General features: G+C 37.3%; 1 protein-coding gene across 1 annotated transcript in view; it reads left to right on the top strand.

Moving 5' to 3' along the window:
- Positions 1–20,183, top strand: part of LOC119805784 — a 37,240-nt gene extending 17,057 nt beyond the window's left edge. The window contains exon 3 of the mRNA XM_042054403.1: positions 19,852–20,183. Coding sequence (XP_041910337.1) covers positions 19,852–20,183 — 332 coding nt within the window. The remainder of the gene's footprint in view (positions 1–19,851) is intronic.
- Positions 20,184–21,046: the final 863 nt, after the last annotated feature.

The following is a 21,046-nucleotide window of genomic DNA, read 5'->3' as shown; positions in this document are numbered from 1 at the left end:
GAGAAGTTGAATGAGGATATGAACTCTCAAAGCCTACCACTTATGATGCTGTTTCTGCAGGAAAGTCACCCCTCCCAAATCTTTCAAAATAGAACTACCATCTGAGAGCAGGATCAAAGGAATGAATTTATAATACACATTTTCATTCTAAACAAATATTCTTCTGTCCCAGAGCCCTTGGTCTGCTAACCCCTACACCCTAAAACTGATCTCATAAAGCCCACATTCATTCTTGTGGAAAAGAAATAATCTGTTCTTCCCTGATCCTCTAGTGATCAACAGAAAACATGTAATTTTAATAAATAATTTTTTATCTGTGAATGACATTTTTGTACAAAAATTCAAGTCATCTATGTGACAAACTCATGTCATCTGTGAACAATTTTTTTTTTATTTTGGATTACTCTTCTGTTCTTTGAATGATGATCAGGCTATTTGATTCAAGTAGACATAGTATATTGTCCTAGATTAAAGAGACAAATGCTTTTAGGTATTTCTTGATCATTATGATTATAGTTGTTTTATACCCTGTGATCCTTTCTCTCTGAAGGTATTTTAGTCATACTCATTTGTGTGTGCCTCTCTGTTTGTGTGAGTCATAGAGGGGGGAGAGAGGGGTGAGGGTGGAAATTTAGTTACCAGTATATATTGTATGTTGAGGTTAGAAGACTTTCTGCCTTCTTTGAACCAGGGTCACTAGTCACTAATTGTCTATCACTATATATATATATATATATATATATATATATATATATATATATATATATAAAAAAATCAGGTTAGGTGACTGATGAATATCAAGAGTCTCCTATTATCTCAAAATAGGAGTGGTAGTGTTGCAGATAAAAGACACTACCAAAGTCTTACACAGTTTCTGGGGAACTAAATTCAGGACCTCACATTTGCACAGCTTGAACAGCCACCTGTTTCCCATAGTGTAAAATACATTAATACATTTTCTCTCTTCCTTCCTAATAGGTTTGTAGTTTTTATACTGAAAGTAATTAAATTTATGAATTACATGTTCTGCTTTATTATACATACATATTTCACCTTGGTGTTCAATCACATTATTTATTTCCATGTTTAATAATGTTAGCAAATCTAAAGTGGTTCTCTTTGGATTGTGGTAAATAAATTCTAAAGGATGTAATTTATAAAATTTTCTACAACATTCTGAGAAAATTTACATCCACATTCATGAGTTATCATGCTGTGTTTTCATATTAATACGAGCCTATATTTTTTTCTATTAGTATTTCAAATAAAAATGACTTAGCAAAATATTTTGGTGATACATTAACTTCAAAGCAAAGTCTAATGGTGCAAATACAAATGCTTAATAACCAGGTCATGTGTTAAACCTGTATTTATGATTTAGACTCTATTTTAGTTTTATCTGTGTGTGTCTGTACACAGAGCAATTTGCATTCTCATACACATTATAGAAAGGATGCCACTTCTCTGTATAACTTTCAAAACCTGTCATTTGTTTTCTTCTTTTTTTATATTTAAATTTTCTCACAAAATACATATCAACTACAGCTTTCTCTCCCTGCATTTCTCCCAGATCCCTCCTACCAGTTTCTTCCACATTCTCTACTACTCCTTTTCACTTCAGTAAAGACAGGCCTCCTGGTGATATCAACTAGATAGGGTATAACATGATTCAATAGACTAGGCACAAAACCTCATATCAAGGCTGAACTAGGCAATGCAGTAGGAGAAAAAAGATTCCAAGAGCAGACAAAAGAGTCAGAGACATTCCTGTTTTCTCTGTTAGGAGTCCCACAAAAACCCCAAGAAAAACAACCATGGAATGTTTGTGGAAGACCTAGCACAGTCCCATGTATGTTTCATGAATGTCACCTCAGTCTCTGTGAACCTTATGCTTTCTACTAAGTTGATACAATGGTCAATGTTCTGCTGAAATCCTAGAAACTACTGGTTCTTACAATCTTTCCTCCTGCTTGGCTCTCTAAATTTTGCCTAATATTTTGCTGTGGTTATCTAGATCTGCTCACATCAGCTAATAGGGAAAGCCTCTGTGATGTTGACTGGGTTACAAACAAATCTTTGAGAATAGAAGGATATCACTAGAAATCATTTCATTGACATTTTCCCCACTCATATTCCATCCGATCATAGATTCTCTGTTTCATCCATCTTCCAGTTCCTGACAGTTGAGGCATTGTTCTGCATGGTCTTTTCCTTGTGCTTGGGCCTCAAGTTAGACCAGTCATTTTTTGGTCACCCCCTCAATCTCTGAATCACCAATACCCTAGCACAACTTGCAGGCCGGACACATCTGTGTTGGAGATTTTGTGACTAGGATAGTTTCCCAATCTAACTATTGGGAGCCTTGCCTGGATAAAGAAGATGGCAATTTCAGGCTTCACATCACCCATTACTGGGATTCTTCACTAGCATCACCCTCATATGTTCCAGGAAATTTTCACTTCACTCTTTCCACATCATCCCCTATCTGTCTGCAAATTCCAGTCTTATTTCTCTGTACTCTTTCTCACCCTGACCTGATCATTTGTGTTCCCATTCAGGCCCACAAGCAGATAGGCAAAAATTAGAAATAATCTAGATGTCCATCAACCAAAGAATGGATAAAGAAAATGTGGTATATTCAAACAATGGAGTATTACTCAGCTGAAAAATAGAAGAAACCATGAAATTTGCAGACAAATGGAGAGAACTCTTTTTTATGGTTATTTTTTTATATTTAAAAATTTCCATCTCCTCCCCTCTCCTCCCCCTTCCCTCTCCTCCCCTCTACCCTTACTCCCCCTCCCTCCCTCTCCAGGCCAAGGAGCCATCAGGGTTCCCTACTCTATGTTAAGACCAAGGTCCTCCCAACTCCCCCCAGGTCCAGGAAGGTGATCAACCAAGCTGAGAAGGCTCCCACAGAGCCCATCCATGCAGAAGAATCAAAGCCCAGCGCCTTTGTCCTTGGCTTCTCAGTCAGCCTCCACCGTGGGCCACATTCAGAGAGTCTGGTTTGGTCTCATGTTCCATCAGTCCATTCCAAATGGAGTTGGTGATCTCCCGTTAGTTCTGTCCTACTGTCTCCATGGGTGAACACACCCCTCACGGTCCTAACTTTCTTTCTCATGTTCTCAATCCTTCTGCTCCTCATCAGGACCTTGGGAGCTCAGTCCAGTGCTCCAATGTGGGGCTCAGTCATTTTCTTCATCTATCGCCAGGTGGAGGTTCTATGGTGGTATGTAAGAAATTCATCAGTATGGCTATAGGAATTGGCCTTTTCAGGCTCCCTCTCCTCAGCTGCCCAAGGAACTAGCTGGGGGCGTCTCCCTGGAAACCCAGGAACCCCTCTAGAGTTAAGTCTCTTGACAACCCTCAGATGGCTCCCTAAATTAAGATATATGCTTCCCTGCTCCCATATCCACCCTTCCTGTATCCCAAGCATCCCATTCCTCTGAGCTCCCCCCATTATCCCCTTCACACTTTTCTCTCCCCATCTTCCTTTGGCCCCGTCTAGCCCCACCCTCAAGTTCCCAATTTTTGCCCGGAGATTGTGTCTACTTCCAATATCCAGGAGGATTACTATATGTTTTTCTTTGGGTTCACCTGGAGAGAACTCTTAAAGATCATCCTGCTCAGGCAACCCAGACCCATATAAGCAGACATCAAATGTAATGAATCACTTGTTTTCTTAAAGACTGCCATTCTGATTGTGATTGTATAGAATCTATATTCAGTAAAAGTTCAGCTTAATATTCTTTTGTCTAACATTATTTTCGGTTGTAAAGCAGAACACATGGCTTTCAATTTGTCTTCTAACATCCATAATGTGAAAAATTAAAGTCAGTGAGTGAGCACACCTCCAACTGGATTCTGCAACAACCATCTTTTCTTACCTTCCCATAAACAGCTTCAAGCCATTGTTTCACGTTGTTGTGATTTTTGATATTTTCAGCCATTTCCAATTAGGTTTCTATGTTTATGTTTTCCCTTGCTTCTAGTGACAAGGAAATATTTCCATTCTCCAAGTTTTTTCCATGAAATCTCTCTGTTAAAAGCATTGCCGCACTGGTAAAACTGATAGTAGTATTGTTCATAAGCTGAGTGTTAATAAATATCCTATTTGAGGCACCCACCTGTATATAACATATTATGACTTTATCATAAACCTCTTTAAAAAAGTAGAGTTAGTACCCACCATGAATGGGAAATCGGAGGAGAAGTTCAACAGCAGACATTTCATAAGTCAGCACATATGTGAGGAATGTCTAAACACTGGTCTCAGAGAAGTGTTATGTAAATAAAAGTAAGCAGAGAACAGGGGTAAGAATTTGGGGAAAAGAAAATACATTTCCTTTTTGCTTTTATGAAAATTTCCACTGATCTTCAATAAAAGATGAAGCAAATACTGTTACTAACAGAAGAATATTAATATAACAGATGTATATCTTCTCAAGACATTGACAAGTAAGTAGTAAATGTACCAATAGAACAATATGTGTAAATTGCACAATATAAGTGGATTAGAAGTTTCAAATATTTTGTTTTCCTCTCCCTGTGTTTATAGATTATTTCTTACAGCCCATAGATTTTGTACAGAAACACATACAATTTTTACAAAGGAACTGTTAGAATATGCTGTACCATACTATGGACTTTTGCAGACACAGTTTGTAATTGGGATTTCGACTCCAGGATCATTCTCAGTAGGGGTTACTCTTATAGCAAAGTTTTCTTACATCTGAACCATGTGTCATGTCTTACTGTGCCAGGAACATAGGAGGAGATTTTAGTGTGAACTCAGACACAAACCTTCATAGACAGGAGCTCAGAAACAGCAGAGACCTTTAAGAACTACTGAAGCTACTCGTAATCAACAGGTGCCACTGATATTATAGGCAGTTTTGAATTGCTATCATGTGATTCCTTATAAACAAGCACATGTCTGTTTACATTTTAGAATATGTGTTTTCCCCTTCCTGTTCAAGAAATCGAGTACATTTGCTTTCTTACATTCTATGACAATTACTATTTGCTTAATGTCTAACAAGCATATCATTATTTCCAAATGGAACATCTAAGATAATAATTTGTCACTTATTCTCAGATGAAATGAACATAAAAATCACTTTTTATGTTTTATCCACAATGTCTATAATTTTAAGACTTGGTCATGATAGTTTTAGTTGGAAACTACTGGGAAATTTAAATAATCTGAAAATCATTCTATTTACTTCCTCTCATGGTGAGGAAAATTCAGATCTTCCATGAATGATTGCTATTACCACAGATAGATGGGAAGATAAGTTGTCTATTCTTTCCAGATTCCAGTGTGTTAATGCTCTAACAAGGTAGAAGTAATTAACATTTTCACACAATGCATATTTAAAATTATCATCCTTCTAAAGATTACTTTTCAACTCAATTTCCCATATACTGATTCCATTGGAGGTGTTTCTTGTATTGTCATCTTGTTGAAAAGCCTGAGTGTCCAATGTGCACATGCCAGGTGATATGGCAATAGAGTTCCTTACCACAGTTTCCTGCTTTTTGCTAGTGTTTTTTGTAAACATTTCCTGCATGGTTGCTGAAGTGGAACTCTTTATTGCTGCTGAATATAGGATAGCTGGAATGTTTTATGTCTGAGTTAGATTAACATTAGCGGAGAAGTGAAGTTTGGTGTAGGTCCAGTGTTAAGAATTACTCATTTTAGGAATTTGGAAAAAGAAAGGGGACTCTCCTGGTCCAGGCCTGAACCTTCTCTGGATAGTATTATAGTGATCTCAGATTTATATTAAATTTTGGAGAACAAGGAGGCTATAAAACATGGGATTACTGAGAAGAAGACGAACACAGCTCAATGAACAACACAGTGTAAGGTGAAAACTAAGGAATGTACAGTCTGTTCCCTAATGACAGGAAACAGAACAGCCCACATCGGTGCCAGTGACATATGATGACCACAGAGAACCTGAATGTTGGGCACACTCTGGATTCCAGGAGTGCATGGAATTACTTCCTGATATTTTCCAGGTATATTGAAGAAAGGAGATAAATGTATGATCTATGTTTAATGAATGTGAAATGAGATTTTTGGCTAGTATTTGGGAAAGTAATTCTTCAGCAATGATATTACTACATTTGATACAATCCTTGTAACCGCCTGTATTTACTTACCAAGCTAGGGTTTCCTGAGAATGGTCTGTGAGTACTGAATTTTAACCAGTTCAGTATGAAGCAGCCACAGAAAGACTGAAGCTGTGACAAGTTTATTGCTAACAATTGGAATTTTTACACTCTTTTTTTAGAATGATAAGTGTATAAAACAATAGGAATATTAAAAGTGTATTGGTAAGTTCAGTGACATGCCAATCTGCAGGGTGCTTAAGACCAGCAGAGGGCACAATGAAGCCAACAATCACCAAAGAAATAAGGAAGGGAAGGGATTCCATAGACCCTGTGAACTCACTCCTTAAAGTCTATTAGCTGAACAACACATGCTACAATTGATATGTGATGTCTCAAATTTTCAAACCCAGTAAAAATTCATTTTTAAGTAGTGCACCGATGTTTTCTCATTTATTTTGTTAAGATTTATTTATATTTTGAATATTTACAATTTCTTTTTTCAAAAAATATATTATGAACAAATTTCATGCCCAACTCCTTTTAGACATTACCATGTTTCTATCACTAAATTCCACAATCTTTCTTTCACTCTATAGAAAGCAAACAAAAAAGTCTAAAAGAAAAAAAAGTCACCAGATACTAATAGGTAAAACCTTCTGGAAAAGCAAATATTAACTTCTTATACATGAAAAACAATTAGAAATTCTCCTAATTTAGGGGTTTGGGGAATTTCCAATCACATTATTCTCATCACTACCATCACCTGTAAATCAGTTTTGTCACCAAGAAACCCAAATTTCTCAAGTTGTGATTCTATTTTTAAATTAAGAGATTAGGCCTTGGTGTTATGTCCACAGGGTTAGCACAGGTCTCCAGAATATATACTTCCCACACAGGGTGAGGATTTGAACCTCAGCATTCTGTTGCCTGACACAGGTCTCATCTATCTCCTACTTCCCCATCTGGACTAGGTACTGATGTAAGAAGTAATATCCACGCTTCATGGATATACAAAACATGTGGGTCTATGATGGTAAATACAGAGATGTCCACATCATACAACTTTTGATCAGTGTCTTCTCCAGAGTCACTGAGTACTCATGCCTTCACCATGGAATGGAGTTGGATTATCTTCTTTCTCATGGCAACAGCTACAAGGAAGTGGTTTCCTAGTTCCAGACTTGAAGAGGGTCCACACACTCAGTTAAAAGTGACATCCACTCTGCCTTTCTCTCCACAGGTTTCTACTCCCAGGTCCATCTGCAGTGATCTGGGGCTGAGCTTTTGAGGCCTGGGACCTCAGGAAATTTTTCCTGCAAGACTTCTGGCAATACTTTAGCTTATGCACTGTGTGAATAAGTGACTGGGGCAGAGCTTGAAGTCAATTGGAAGAGTTCAAATTGGAAACGGCAGTATTCTTTTTGAACAGAATTTCCAAGACAAAGCCACCCTTTTTGTAAGTAAATCCTCCAGAAAAGCATACATGGAGCTCAGCAGCCTGACATCTGTGGACTCTGTGATCTCTTACTGTGCAAGACACAGTGTTGCAACTATGTGATGAGTCTGTCAAAACCCTGGAGTTGAGATGACAATGAAGATTAGCTTGAATAAAATAACAGAAACAATCATTCTGAGTGTCTATTTTCAGCTGTTTCTTCACATTCCTGCATGGTGTTTCTCAACATTTCAAAAGAACATCAGAGAATGAAGATAAGATGATTCTGGATGTCCCATACAGTCCACCATACTTTGATAAGATCTTTATCAGTTAATATCTTAGACATGCTTCTGCTTTAGAGAAATTAATAAACAGCAAACTCTGGCATAGAAAACTTTGACGTCATATTATATTTTCAATATATACTTTAAAGCTAAGAGTTTAGAACTGTATTTGGAGTAAATGAGAATATACCATAATATGAATTCCTCTAGTAAAATACAAGTCAAAAATATCAGGTCAAACTAAACCCCTTTCAAAATTCAGTTTGATGTACCTGTATACCACATACTTTTTTTTATTGGATGTTTTCCCCATAGTTTTATGGAAAGTCATTTTACCTTTCCCCATAAATATCATTAAATATAATATTTAATTCTAATCCTGAATTGCTTTGGGAGGCATTAATCAAATTTCTTATTGTTTAATAGTTAAAGGATCCAGCAATACCACTCCTGGGAATATACCCAAGAGATGCCGTATCATATTACAAAAGCATTGGTTCTACTATGTTCATAGCAGCATTATTTGTAATAGCCAGAAACTGGAATCAACCTAGATTCCTCTCAATGGAAGAATGGATAAAGAAAGTGTGGAATATATGCACATTATAGTACTACTCAGCAGTAAAAGACAATGACATTTTGAATTTTGCATGCAAATGGATGGAAATAGAGAACACTATCCTGAGTGAGGTAACCCAGACCCAAAAAGATGAATATGGTACGTACTCACTCATTAGTGGATTCTAACCATACATAAAGGACATTGAGCCTATAATTCATGATCCTAGAGAAGCTAAATAGGAATGTGTACTCCCCCCCAAATATATGTAGTTATCCTCCTGGATATTAGAGGTATATAAGATTTCCAGGAAAAAAATGAGAGCTTTGTGGTGGGAGTGGAATGGGGATAAGGGGAGATGGGGAGAGAGAAGTGAGAAGGGGAGGATGGGGAGAGTTGGGGGAATGGGACAGTTGGGATGGAGAAAGAGGAGTGGATATGGGAGCAGGGAAGTTTATATCTTAATTAAGGGAGCCAGTTGAGGGTTGGCAAGAGACTGGACTCTGGAAGGGTTCCAAGGTGTCCAAGGAGATGCCCCCAGCCTGTTTCTTGAGCAGTTGAGGAGAGGACACCTGATCTGGCCCTATACTATAGCCACTCTGGTCAATATCTTGCATATTATCATAGAACCTTCATCTGGAAATGGATGGAAATAGAGACAGAGACTCACATTGGAGCACTAGACTGAGCTCCCAAGGTCCAAATGAGGAGCAGAAGGAAGGAGAACATGAGCAAGGAAGTCAGGGCTGTGAGGGGTGCTCCCATCCACTGTGTCGGTGGGACCATCTAATGGGAACTCACCAAGGCCAACTGGACTGGGACTGATGGAGCATGTGATCAAACCAGAGTCTCTGAATGTGGCTGACATGGAGGGCTGACTGAGAAGCGAAGGACAAAGGCACTGGATTATGATTCTACTCCGTGTACTGACTTTGTGGGAACCTAGTCTGTTTGAATCCTCAACTTTCTATACCTGGATGGAGGGAGGAGGACCTTGGACTTCCCACAGGGCAGGGAACTCTGACTGCTCTTTGGATTGGAGACGGAGGGGGAGGGGAATAGGGGTAGGGTCAGAGAAATGGGAGGAGGGAAGGAGGTGAAAATATTTAATAATAATAATAATAATAATAATAATAATAATAATAATAATAATAATAATAAAGATGTACCTACATGTAATTCTGTGGCTTGTTCACATGTGGAGTCTCCTACTTTGACAACATTTTGGACCCTTGGTAGGAAAACATTGGTCTAGAAGTGTAGGATTCCAAACTGGGAATGTAAAAGACTAGTTCAAGTTATGAGCAGCCCTGTATGCTCATTACCCTGTTTCCTGAAATGGATTGTCTTTATCTCAAGGACTAGATTGATATTGATTGAAATTGAATGGACATCATTGTGCAGTGCACTAGTCCCACAAACACACATAAATATACATACACGTACAATTGTTTTGTTATCAGAAGCAACAAGGTCAACTTGGTACTTTTATTGATATTTGGCTCTCTCATTTTGACAAGTCTGAAATCAAATATTTCTCACAATGTATGCTTCTTAAATTTTGATTTATTTTGTTTTTTAATAGGAGAATTCACATATACATTGGCTATAAAATGACTGAATTTTCAGAGCAGAAATAATACTTCAATTGTTAACATGCCCACAATCTGGCTATTTTGATTAAGACAATTAAAGAAAAAGAAAAATGAAAGCAACACAGTGGACACTGGGATTCTCTGGTATAAACAGTTTTATTTTATGTATTTATGTGTTTATGAATTATTATCTACTTATTGTCTCAAATAAAAGCCAGTTTACACAACAGTATAACTGCAAGAAACTGCAACTAGAATAGCCATTTTCTTTCCCATCTCACATGGTTCCTCTCACATACATGAACACCCCCAGGTTGAATGTAGATCAGAGTGTCTGTTTTCCTGCCACTGCTTTCATTTTCCTCCTGAAATTTATTCTCACAGTTCATCATTATCCTTCTTTATCTTCCAGGTATTTTCCAGTAGATCAAATGACACTCAGGAAATTTCTTCTGCACCAAAAACTGAACAGAATTTTTTTTTATTATTTACATCCCAATGTCTTTCTGTGCAACATAACATGTCAATAACATCAAGAACTCTCCTGTTCAAATATAAACTACAAAGTCAGGACTAAAATGCAGGATTCATAGTGCTGACTTTTGCAGGAATAAGCTAGCATTATCAATAAGAGCCAAAGCTTCCATCCTTCACAGAATTGTGCTTTTTGCATACTCTGATACATCACAGTAACACAAGATTCCTAGGACAGCCCATCTGACCTACACAGGATTGTGGACAGAATATAAAAGTTGCTACAAACATTTTTAAACAATCACTACATGAGAGTGATATTAATCAATTGAAGATCCTGTTCTGTGAAACTAAAAAAAAAAGAGAAACACATTCAGATATTGTATGTTGTGAATTTCAAATGACATAAAGTCCATATGTACAATAGCATTGCTAAACATTTTTGCCATAAGGCAGCAAAAAGTAAAACCAAAATAAACTAAGTATATACATCCTGAGGTGCAGGGGCAGAAAGGCCAGCAGTGGTGTTTCCTGACACTAGTCAGAGTTTACTCCTCTCATTTAATTACATACAGGGCTCAGGAGACCATCTCTTATGGCAGTTAGTACCTTCCCCTATAATGACACAAGATATGAAATGGAAAAGTTCATTTCATTCCTAGAATCTATAACACTCCCCTGGGAATGTTACAATGACAGAAATAATCCAGTTAAAGTCTCTCTCAGTCACCATGAAGAAAGTTTATCTCAATGTAGAATTGCTCTATTGTAAAACGAATTCCTGACACTCTTGTCTCTTATAGAGCTAATTTTAAAAATCTTCATGCTGAGACTCAACCCCAATCAGTATAGACTGTCATGTCCTAGGGAGGTGTTAGGTCTGGTTAGATGGAAGTTAATCAGATCAGGACCCTATAGTGGAGGGTCTAGAATACTCTTAACCTTTTGGAACTCATAGTTATGTTTCCTTTATTACCATGAAATAGTTTAAAAACACTGACCTGATATACAGGTATGGTACATCTTACACATCCAATATCAGACTAGCAATAAATATTGATAGACGACTTCAAATTTTAGGAATTATTTATAGAAAAATCATAGCATATGGAACATACATATCGCTGTTTTAAAATAGCAGATATCAAATTCCAGGCATTTTTTAAGAATCAGCACTAAGCTGCACCATAGAAAACCATTTCTTCAATTTCATATCTGGATTCAACATTCATAAAAATTTGCTAATACTTCTAAACCAATTTCCATATCCAACTCTCACTCCACATAAAAGTCTTGAATTTTTAAAATATTAGTTAACATTTACCAGTCTATCCTCCCTCTATCTTGTTTTATTTATTTTGTGTGTGTGTTTTTGCCTATGTATATCATACTGATCTCAGTTATAGCTAGTTATATGTACATACATGTAAAGCAGTCTAATTGAGTGGTTTAGGGTATTGCCTGCTCTTCCAAATTTCCTGAGTTCAATTCCCAGCAACCACATGGTTGCTCACCAGCATCTGTGATGAGATCTGGTCCTCTCTTGAGGAAGGGTCAGCTGTACTTAACAACTTAGGCAATGAAACCCGAAATGGACAAATTCAACAGAACCACCATATATGAGCTACTCGTGCATGCTTCAGCATTGTCAGGGCATACCATCATTTTCCATTTTTCAACCTATCAGGGAGCTTGCCACTGAACAAACCTGATTCTTCCTCTCTCAACAGCTATTGATTAACTGTAGCTCTTCATTTAGGGGTGAGGAACAGAGAGGTTTCCTCCTATGGATTGGTATCTAGTTTAGGCTCCAATATTGTCAAGATTTCATGGGTGCCACATTCCTGCTCCATCTAGAAAATACTATCTCATAATTACATCCTGGTTCGCTAAATTTTACAATAGTTCTGTCTTTTCTTCAAGACTTTCCCTGAGACTTTAGTATATGATTTTTTTGAAGATATAGCAACTGTAAATTGTCATCACAGCATCTTCTTTTCTCTGCATGTTTATCTAATATGAATCTCTGCAATAGTCTTTATCTACAAATAAGAGCAAGAACTTTATTAATGTGCATGTTAGAACTTTTATCTGACAGAATAAGTTCTCAGAACACAGTTAAAAATATATTAGTGACTTTCAGACAGAAATTATTAGAGGTCAGAATAGTTTGTGGCCGGTTTGCTGTTTATCCTTTTTCTTTGGTACCATGTAAGCGGAATAACTTTGGCTGGTATAGCCAATCAATCTCCAGTTGCATTTCAGAACTACTCTCTGAGGTTATACATATTACTGACACTGATTAGCTGGCAGAGAACCAGATAATAGATAGCTCTGGAACCTAGGAGTAAATGAAGCAATACTGTCCTGCTAAAGAAGGCGTGGGGAGGAACAATTCTGAAAAACAAGCCAGTCTGGCCACGCTTGGAAGAAAAATATTGAGAAAGAAACATATTTGCTAAGCAAAAACAATGTCTAATGGAGTGGAATTTCAATTGTATTTCAAAAAATAAAGCCTGCCTGAAGATCTGAGAGTAAAAGAGCCCCACTGGTCAGCCTCACAGACAAGGTAATCATAGTACACACTATAAATCCAAATAACCACAATGACATGTAACTTTAATCTCAATAGCCATATTAGTTGTAATAGAAACCAGGCAGTACATGCTTTAATCACAGTGGTACATGCTTTTAATCCCAGCTTTAGAGAGGCTTATAGGATGGGAGGAAACAACTCTTGATACACATTCTCATTCTGAGAGTCTTGGAGGCAGGATCTCCATTTTGGACTAAGGTCAATGTAAGAGTCAGTGGCTGGTTGTTTTTTTTTTTTTTTTTTCCGACCTTCAGCTTGAACTCCAATTTCTCTTCCTGAAATTTTATTAATTCTGCTTCATTTATTGATTTGTTTTTTCATTTTATTAATTGTGCTTCAGTCTACCAACAACATGGTGGTGTGGAGAAGAAGGTAACAAGAAGAGAGTGTATTTTGTTATATGAAGTATCTGAACTACCTGGCGCTGCAGTTCAGGCAAGTCTCTTAAAAGTCCAAGACTGTGGACAGAGAACATAACTTGTTTTTTTTTACTGTGACAGAGAACATAACTTGCTGTTATGGAGAAATTTGATGAACTCAAGAGCAGAGGGAAATGGCATGAAGGCATAGGCCCACTTGGACTTTTAGGAATGTCACAAAAGATCTGGAAGGACATCTGTGATGGGAAACAGCAGTTATATATAGTAGGTTGGAAAGGTCAGTTTTGGACAACCTAAATGCTTGACATGGGTCTGTATTATGTGGTTCTTTATCACTGGTAAAAGAATAATATCAAATACTGTTTATTTTTATTTAGTAGCACCTCTATTTTTGACAATAAACTTAAGACTTTAGGGCAGAAATTCTTTATCAGTGATAAATGGACTCAGCCTCAATTTGTTTCTTCAATTCAATGCAAACATTTATTATTCACTAAATCTTATAAAACCTGTGTCAAATCATATAGTATTTCTAATCTTAATTTCTTAAGAATTTATTTAATAATTTATGCAAAGACAATAAAAGGTTTGCAATTTTAAAGTTTAATAATGTAAAATAAAAAACTTATAGTTCTACATAAAATCATAAATTTCTACTAGGTAAATTTTCTGTTTAAAAAAAATCCTTCCTTATTCTCTATTTTTTTACATAGTTTCATTCAGACAAATCACTGCTCAAACTTATGCTTCTCCTGTTACAATATCTCACTTGTCATGCCATGGTGGGGAAGAACACAGGTCTTAAGGCATGCAAAGCAATACTCTACCAACTGAACTATGTTCCCAGTACAATAATTGATATTTTATTCTATCCAAGGGGTACAGACTCGAAGGACTAAGTCTTGCCATCTTTTCTTAACACTCATGTGTGATACAGTTTCTTAGTAGCTCAGGACACAATTTTCTTTCATGAGGACATACTTAAATCTTTACTTTCAGATAAGGAAGGTCTAGTTTCTTTGAATATTTAAACTTAATAAAAATGATTTAAAGTCTCAAATTGCTTGAGAATATCACTGTCAACACAGAAAATGTGAATCTCAACAGTTGCTAGAAATTTCAGGTGAATGTCTAGAAGTATATCAACACCAATAACAAAAATGCCATTTTTTTGCTGTTGAAATTAGGGAAATCTCTCTATAAAAAGATGTTCCTTCAAACATAAATTAATAAGACTGTTACTTTTCTAGCATATGTTTTGGTGCTTTGATTTTCTACATTTTCTCTAAAGCCTCAGACATACAAATGTTCCTTTGATAAAACTGATCATGGTATTTAATGACACAACAGTAAATAGACTCATTTTTCCTTAACTGCACATAGCTCTATATGAACAAGGATATTAATTTTCATGCTTTGGGAGCTAGAGCAGTGTGAAGATAAGAAATTTCTCATGAGTGTTGCTAGCTACCTCCTACAGAGAACCCCCATCCTCTTTGCCAATTTTACCATACAGTCAATTGTCTTGTTGAAAGGAGCAGCTCATAAGCTTCAAGGTATGTAATGAAAGTTTAGTCAATAGAGTTAAAAATTAATCATAGCAGACTTTTTACATTACCCAGAGCTTATCCACATGGTGTTAAGGGAATGTCAGAGGCAGCCTATTGACAGGAATCAGAGGAACTGACACGAATATAATGCTTTTCCCAGTTCCACACCCTGTCAGAATTTTACTGATCTTGCATATTAAAAAAGCAATCTATTAACAGGCAGGTGCTAACCCTAACCTCAGACACTATAATCTTTATGACTCTTCTTCCTTGATGTCATGATCCTCATAGGGATCACACAGCAGTACACAATGTTCCAATGGATAATCCTGAGCAGCATTGTTAATTGATCATGCACTCTAAATATAGCCAGAGCATCCCAAGCATGGTATACGTTGAAACTCAATATAAAAATGGAAAAGTGGTTCTTCCCTGATTGTTTGAACTACTAACCGAGTTCTTTGTAAGTCTTTTACAGACCAAGAATCAGTTCATTCTATAGACAGACAGCAGTGGTGCTGGGAGAAACTTTATAGGTTTATCATCTGATGGAAACACATAAAATGTGTTTAAATATTTGGGAAATAAATATTTTAACCAAATGACTAACAAATACTTTTAAAGCTTTCAGTGTATTGTTCTATTAGAGATTTCCAAATTGGAAAGTGCTCTGAGATTTTATTTTATTCCAGTAAAAATGATATTTAATAAGGAAACAAATGACACCAAATATTGGCAATCAATTGTAGAAAGGAAATCATATAGTTGGAGAGAGTGTTAATTGTTGTGGTCTCTATAAAATTTCATCTGGAATTTCCCCTAAGAGCTGAAAATATATTTGTCATGTGAACTAACAATATTACTGCAGGGCAGACACCTAAGGATTCTTTAATGCAAAGATACCAGATCATTTCTGTGAAATGTCACCCTCTTCATAGCAGCTAAGTGGTAAAACCTAGAGGCCCAGCAATGGATGAGTGGACAATAAAGATGTGTTTGAAACCCATTTCTTATTCTATCTGTACAGACACTCAGGTTCATGCTCCTTTTTCATTAAACTTGTTAGATCTGTAATGGAATATTCAACAAGCATATAGGATATTCAATTATATTTCGTACAAAACAGTTGTTTTACTGTTTCAAATTGAAGATGTACTTGATGACCCCTTCTTATAGACTATTAGTTTGAGATGTGTTACATTCATTTATGCTTTGGGATTATTTGTTCAATTTTGCAAAGATGTGCTGCATTTTGGGGGTGACTATTTGATTATTTATTTATTAAAAATTTCCACTTCCTCACATCCTCCCATTTCCCTCCCACTCCCCCCACTGCCCCTCCTCCTCCCTCTCCAGTCCTAAGAGAAGTCAGGGTGCCATGCCCTGTGGGAAGTCCAAGACACTCCCCACTCCATCCAGGTCTAGGAAGTTGTGCATCCAAACAGACTAGGCTCCCAATAAGCCAGTACATGCAGTAGAATCAAAATCCGGTGTCATTATTATTATCTTCTCAGTCAGCCCCCATTGTCAGCCATGTTCAGAGAGTCCGGTTTGATCACATGCTCATTCAGTCCCAGTCCAGCTGGCCTTGGTGAGCTCCCATTAGATCAGTCACACTGTCTCCATGGGTGGATGCAACCCTCATGGTCCTGACTTTCTTGCTCATGTTCTCCCTCTTTCTGCTCTTCATCTGGGCCTTGGGAGCTCAGTCCTGTGCTGCAATGTGGGCCTGTGTCTCTTATCTTCATCCATTGACAGATGAAGGGTAAGTCTCACAGTGAGCCCGTCCATGCTGAAGAGTCCAAGCCCATCGCCGTTGTCCTTGGTTTCTCAGTCCTCCTCAACCATCAGCCACATTCAGAGAGTCCAGTTTGGTCGCCTGTTCCATCAGTCCCATTCCAACTGGACTTGGTGGTCTCCCATTAGTTCTGTCCCACCGTCTCAATGGGTGAACACACCCCTCACAGTCCTGAATTCCTTGCTCATGATCTCCCTCCTTTGTTCCTCATCAGGACCATGGGAGCTCAGTCTGGTGCTCCAGTGTGGGGCTCTGTCATTTTCTCCATCCAACGCCAGGTGAAGGTTCTATGGTGATATGCAAGATATTCATGAGTATGGCAATAGGATCTAGATATTTCTGGTTCCCTCTCCTCAGCTGCCCAAGGAACTAGCTGGGGGCATCTTCCTGGACACCTGGGAACCCCTCTAGAGTCAAGTCTCTGCCAACCCTAGAATGGCTCCCTTAATTAAGATATATAATTCCTTGTTCCCATATGCACCCTTCCTATATCCCAACCATCCTATTCCCCCAAGCTCTCTTCATCCTCCACTTCACACTTTTCTCTCCATCCCACCATACCCCCATACCCCCCACCCCCAAGTTCCCATTTTTGGTCCGGCAATCTTGTCTACTTCCCATATCCAGGAGGATAACTATATGTTTTTCTTTGGATTAACCTTATTTAGCTTCTCTAGGATCATGAATTATAGGCTCGATGTCCTTTATTTATAGCTAGAAACCAATTATGAATGAGTACATCCTATGTTCATCTTTTTGGGCCTGGGTTAACTGTGCTGTATTTTTTATGTTGCATTTGTTTACCTTTGTAAAGCTGTGATACTTTCCATGACTAAATCACCTGATTGGTCTACTAAAGATCTAAATGGTCAATTTCTAATTAGGAAAGAGAAGTCAATATCACTGTTAAAAAGAGAATAAGTAGATGGAGAAAGTTATGAAAGAGAGTGAAGAATGAGAAAAGGAAGAGGGGAGGATACAAATGGGCCAATCACAATCAGCCCTGGAGAAGGAAGAAAAGAAAAAGATATAGAATAAAGAAAGGTAAAAATCCTAGAGGCAAAATGTAAAGAGAATCAGAATAATTTATGTTAGAAAATATGAAGAGAAAGAAGCAAAAATAAGGCCAACATTCTCAAATAAGAATGAGTCTCTCTGTATTTATTTGGGATCTCAGTGGCAGAACTCTGAATAGTTACAAAAATACAATTAAAATACCAAATATTTAAACAGAAATGTTATGTTCATTTATGTGATACAGACTCCATCAATTTCCTGTTCTCATTCTTAATCCTCCAGTAAAGAATGAGTTATCCAGGGCCAGAATTGAAAGCCTAATTCACAGGAAAGAACTTTAAGCCTTAAGAGATTGGAATCAAGATAATATATCTCCTTTAGGAAACGTAAATAGTATAGATAATAGTGGATTCCTTGGGGGATGTTTGGAAGAGAGGATCAAAGTGGGACAGAAATGAAAGAGAACAAAGGAATAAGGGGGAAAACAGCTAAAAGTAAAAGCCAATTAAGGAAATAGTTTAGAAACCTAATCCATTAGAAGTTTCTAAAGAAGAAATGTAAACACAAAGATAAATTAGAGGTCCTTTGATTTATAATGGTTTCCAGCCTGCATTATATGCTAGGTCGATGGTGGAACAAAACTTGTTGGAATAACCAACAATTTCTGCTTTGCATTAAGGCTTTTCTAAGAAATAGAACCCATACTCTACACTACTTGAGTGACCAATAACCTGAGAATTGATAATCTAGGAAACTACAGTAAGATAAATACCATTCTTTTAAAAAATAACATTACATTTAAATGACTCTCTATAACATTCTGCTACATGCAAAGATCAGTGGCTTGCTCAGCCATGAGCAGAGAAGCTTCCTACTGCATCAGATGGGAACAAACACAGAGACCTAAGGCTAGACAATATTCTGAGAGTAAGAGACCTTGGACGATCAGTACTGTACAAGATGTCTTCATCAAATAAATGGTGTGCAGAACTCTCAGCTACTTTTTTCAGAATGTGATTACTCTACATTACACAATCTGGATGGAATAAAAATTAGGTGTGGTCCCTATACAACAGCAATATGTCAGTGGTCAAATTTTGTAGGAAAGATTGAAACCTGTAGGAGATTTTTCTTTTCCCAGTCTTTCTGTAAACAAATAACATAAACTGAGAATTAATAAAAAAAATGTTCAGCCCATATCATTGGATTGTTAATCGCTTTTATTTATATTAACACATTTCTCTGATTCTATATGTTGCCACATAGCTCTTGTCTTTACCTCTCCTTTATCCTGTATTTCTTCCTCTGCATCTCCTGGTGACTTTCTGTAACTCTGCCCTTCATCTTCTCAGAATTCTCCTAGGCTTACTCTTCTGAACCATCTTTCCTACCCAGATGTAGAACATTCAGAATTTTAGTAACCAGTAAGAATAATGCATATTTAAAGTATGCAAAGATTGTTACACATCAGAATCCCATCTCATGAGTGAGAACATCAAATACCATTAGTAGCAGTGTGGGCAAACTAATCAAAAATCAATAATTCAGGAAATGTAGTGAGAATGGACACTTGGCACTGAGTTGTGAACTTAAAATACAGGAACAGAAGAATTTGGTGGGGAGGGTGGGCTAGGAAGTGATGCAGGTTCATGCCAAGATGTGTTTACCATGATAAGTGTAGTACCCATGATCTCTTATTCCAGACTTTATCTGTAGGAAGTCAGAGACACTGTTGACCACATTGTAATAAACAAGTAGGGTAGTCTCCACCTCCAATTTATAAAGTCTAGCCTGACTTCTCTCATGCAAATGTGTCTTCTAGCTCTATGTTAAATCCCCTCCTGTACTGTGAGAGCTCACATCTCTCTCACAGGAGGCTGACTACTAAAGAAAAGGAGGTGTATTCTAGAAGATGAAATGGTTTGATCTTTTTTACCTGGTGACAGCCCTTCCTGGTGAGTGTTCCCACTTCATACATGTGTTCATGTGGGGTTCTGACAACATGTGATTGACAGAATTCACTTTTTTTGTCTGAAGGGATTCTGTCCCAGATTCAGCTTCAGGAGTCAGGACTTGGCCTGGTGAAGCCATCACAATCACTGTCCCTCACCTGCTTTGTCACCGGTTACTCCATTACCAATGGTTACCTCTGGAGCTGGATCAGACAGTCCCCAGAGAAGAAGTTGGAGTATATTGGGTACATAAATAGTGCTGGTAGTACTTATTACAACCCATCACTTAAGAGCCACATCTCCATCACTAGAGACACATCCAAGAACCAGTTCTTCTTGCAGTTGAACTCTCTGACAACTGAGGACACAGCCACATATTATTGTGCAAGAGGCACAATGAGGGAAATTCAGCATTAGCCCATAAACAAAACTCCCTGTAGAGGACCTCTGGACCAGCAGGGGGAGCTCAGCCCTAACTGATCTCTGGAACTTTAAAATTTCAGGCAGAGAAAAGCACTTGGTTTTCTCTGGCTTTTCTTCTACCTGCTTAAGGACAGAGAAGATGGAGGTTCATTCCTCTCTCTGATCATGAAATACTGTGTTTTTATGAAAACACCTTTATTTGTTTCTTTGTCATATAAGACAGGGTACGAGGCAGTATTTCATGTCATTTTGAATGTGGATGAAGCCTTTACCAACTAGGCTATCTTTCTGGTTGTAGGAATAGGTTTTAATGATAGTAGCTCTTTGGAACTCAGTAGGTTTCACATGACAGTCATTTTCCTGTAACAATTGTAATTCTACTTTTGATCGTTTACACACTCCTCTCTGTATGTTGGAACACATCCTAGTCTGTTCACACAAACCAGTTGCTGGGATGCCAACAGAATAATACATATTGTGTTTGGTGGATCTACATATCACTACTGCTCTTTTACCAATTGTGTAATGCACAGCAGGGTATGTACTGGTGACAAGTGAGTGGAGGGAATGTATATAACTCTGTTGTCAGTATTTACTGTCTTGCAAAGACAAAATATTTTGTGCGAGAAAATATATCAATTATTAGTAGAATTTAAAACATCATATCAAATAAATATTCATGTTCACACTGATTATTAATGTATTTAAATGTTACAGAAAACTATCCACCTCTGACATTGAAGAGAATTGAAAAGTGTGTGTTTAGATATACTTGGTACTTCACTGTAATTGATTGTTCATTGATTTGTGATTTCATTCCAATATTATTAGAGGAATGTAATTTTAACCCAAATATA

This window comes from Arvicola amphibius, unplaced genomic scaffold (genome assembly GCF_903992535.2).
Source record: "Arvicola amphibius unplaced genomic scaffold, mArvAmp1.2, whole genome shotgun sequence".
Lineage (NCBI taxonomy): Eukaryota > Metazoa > Chordata > Mammalia > Rodentia > Cricetidae > Arvicola > Arvicola amphibius.
This window is presented reverse-complemented; position numbering and strand designations above follow the sequence as displayed.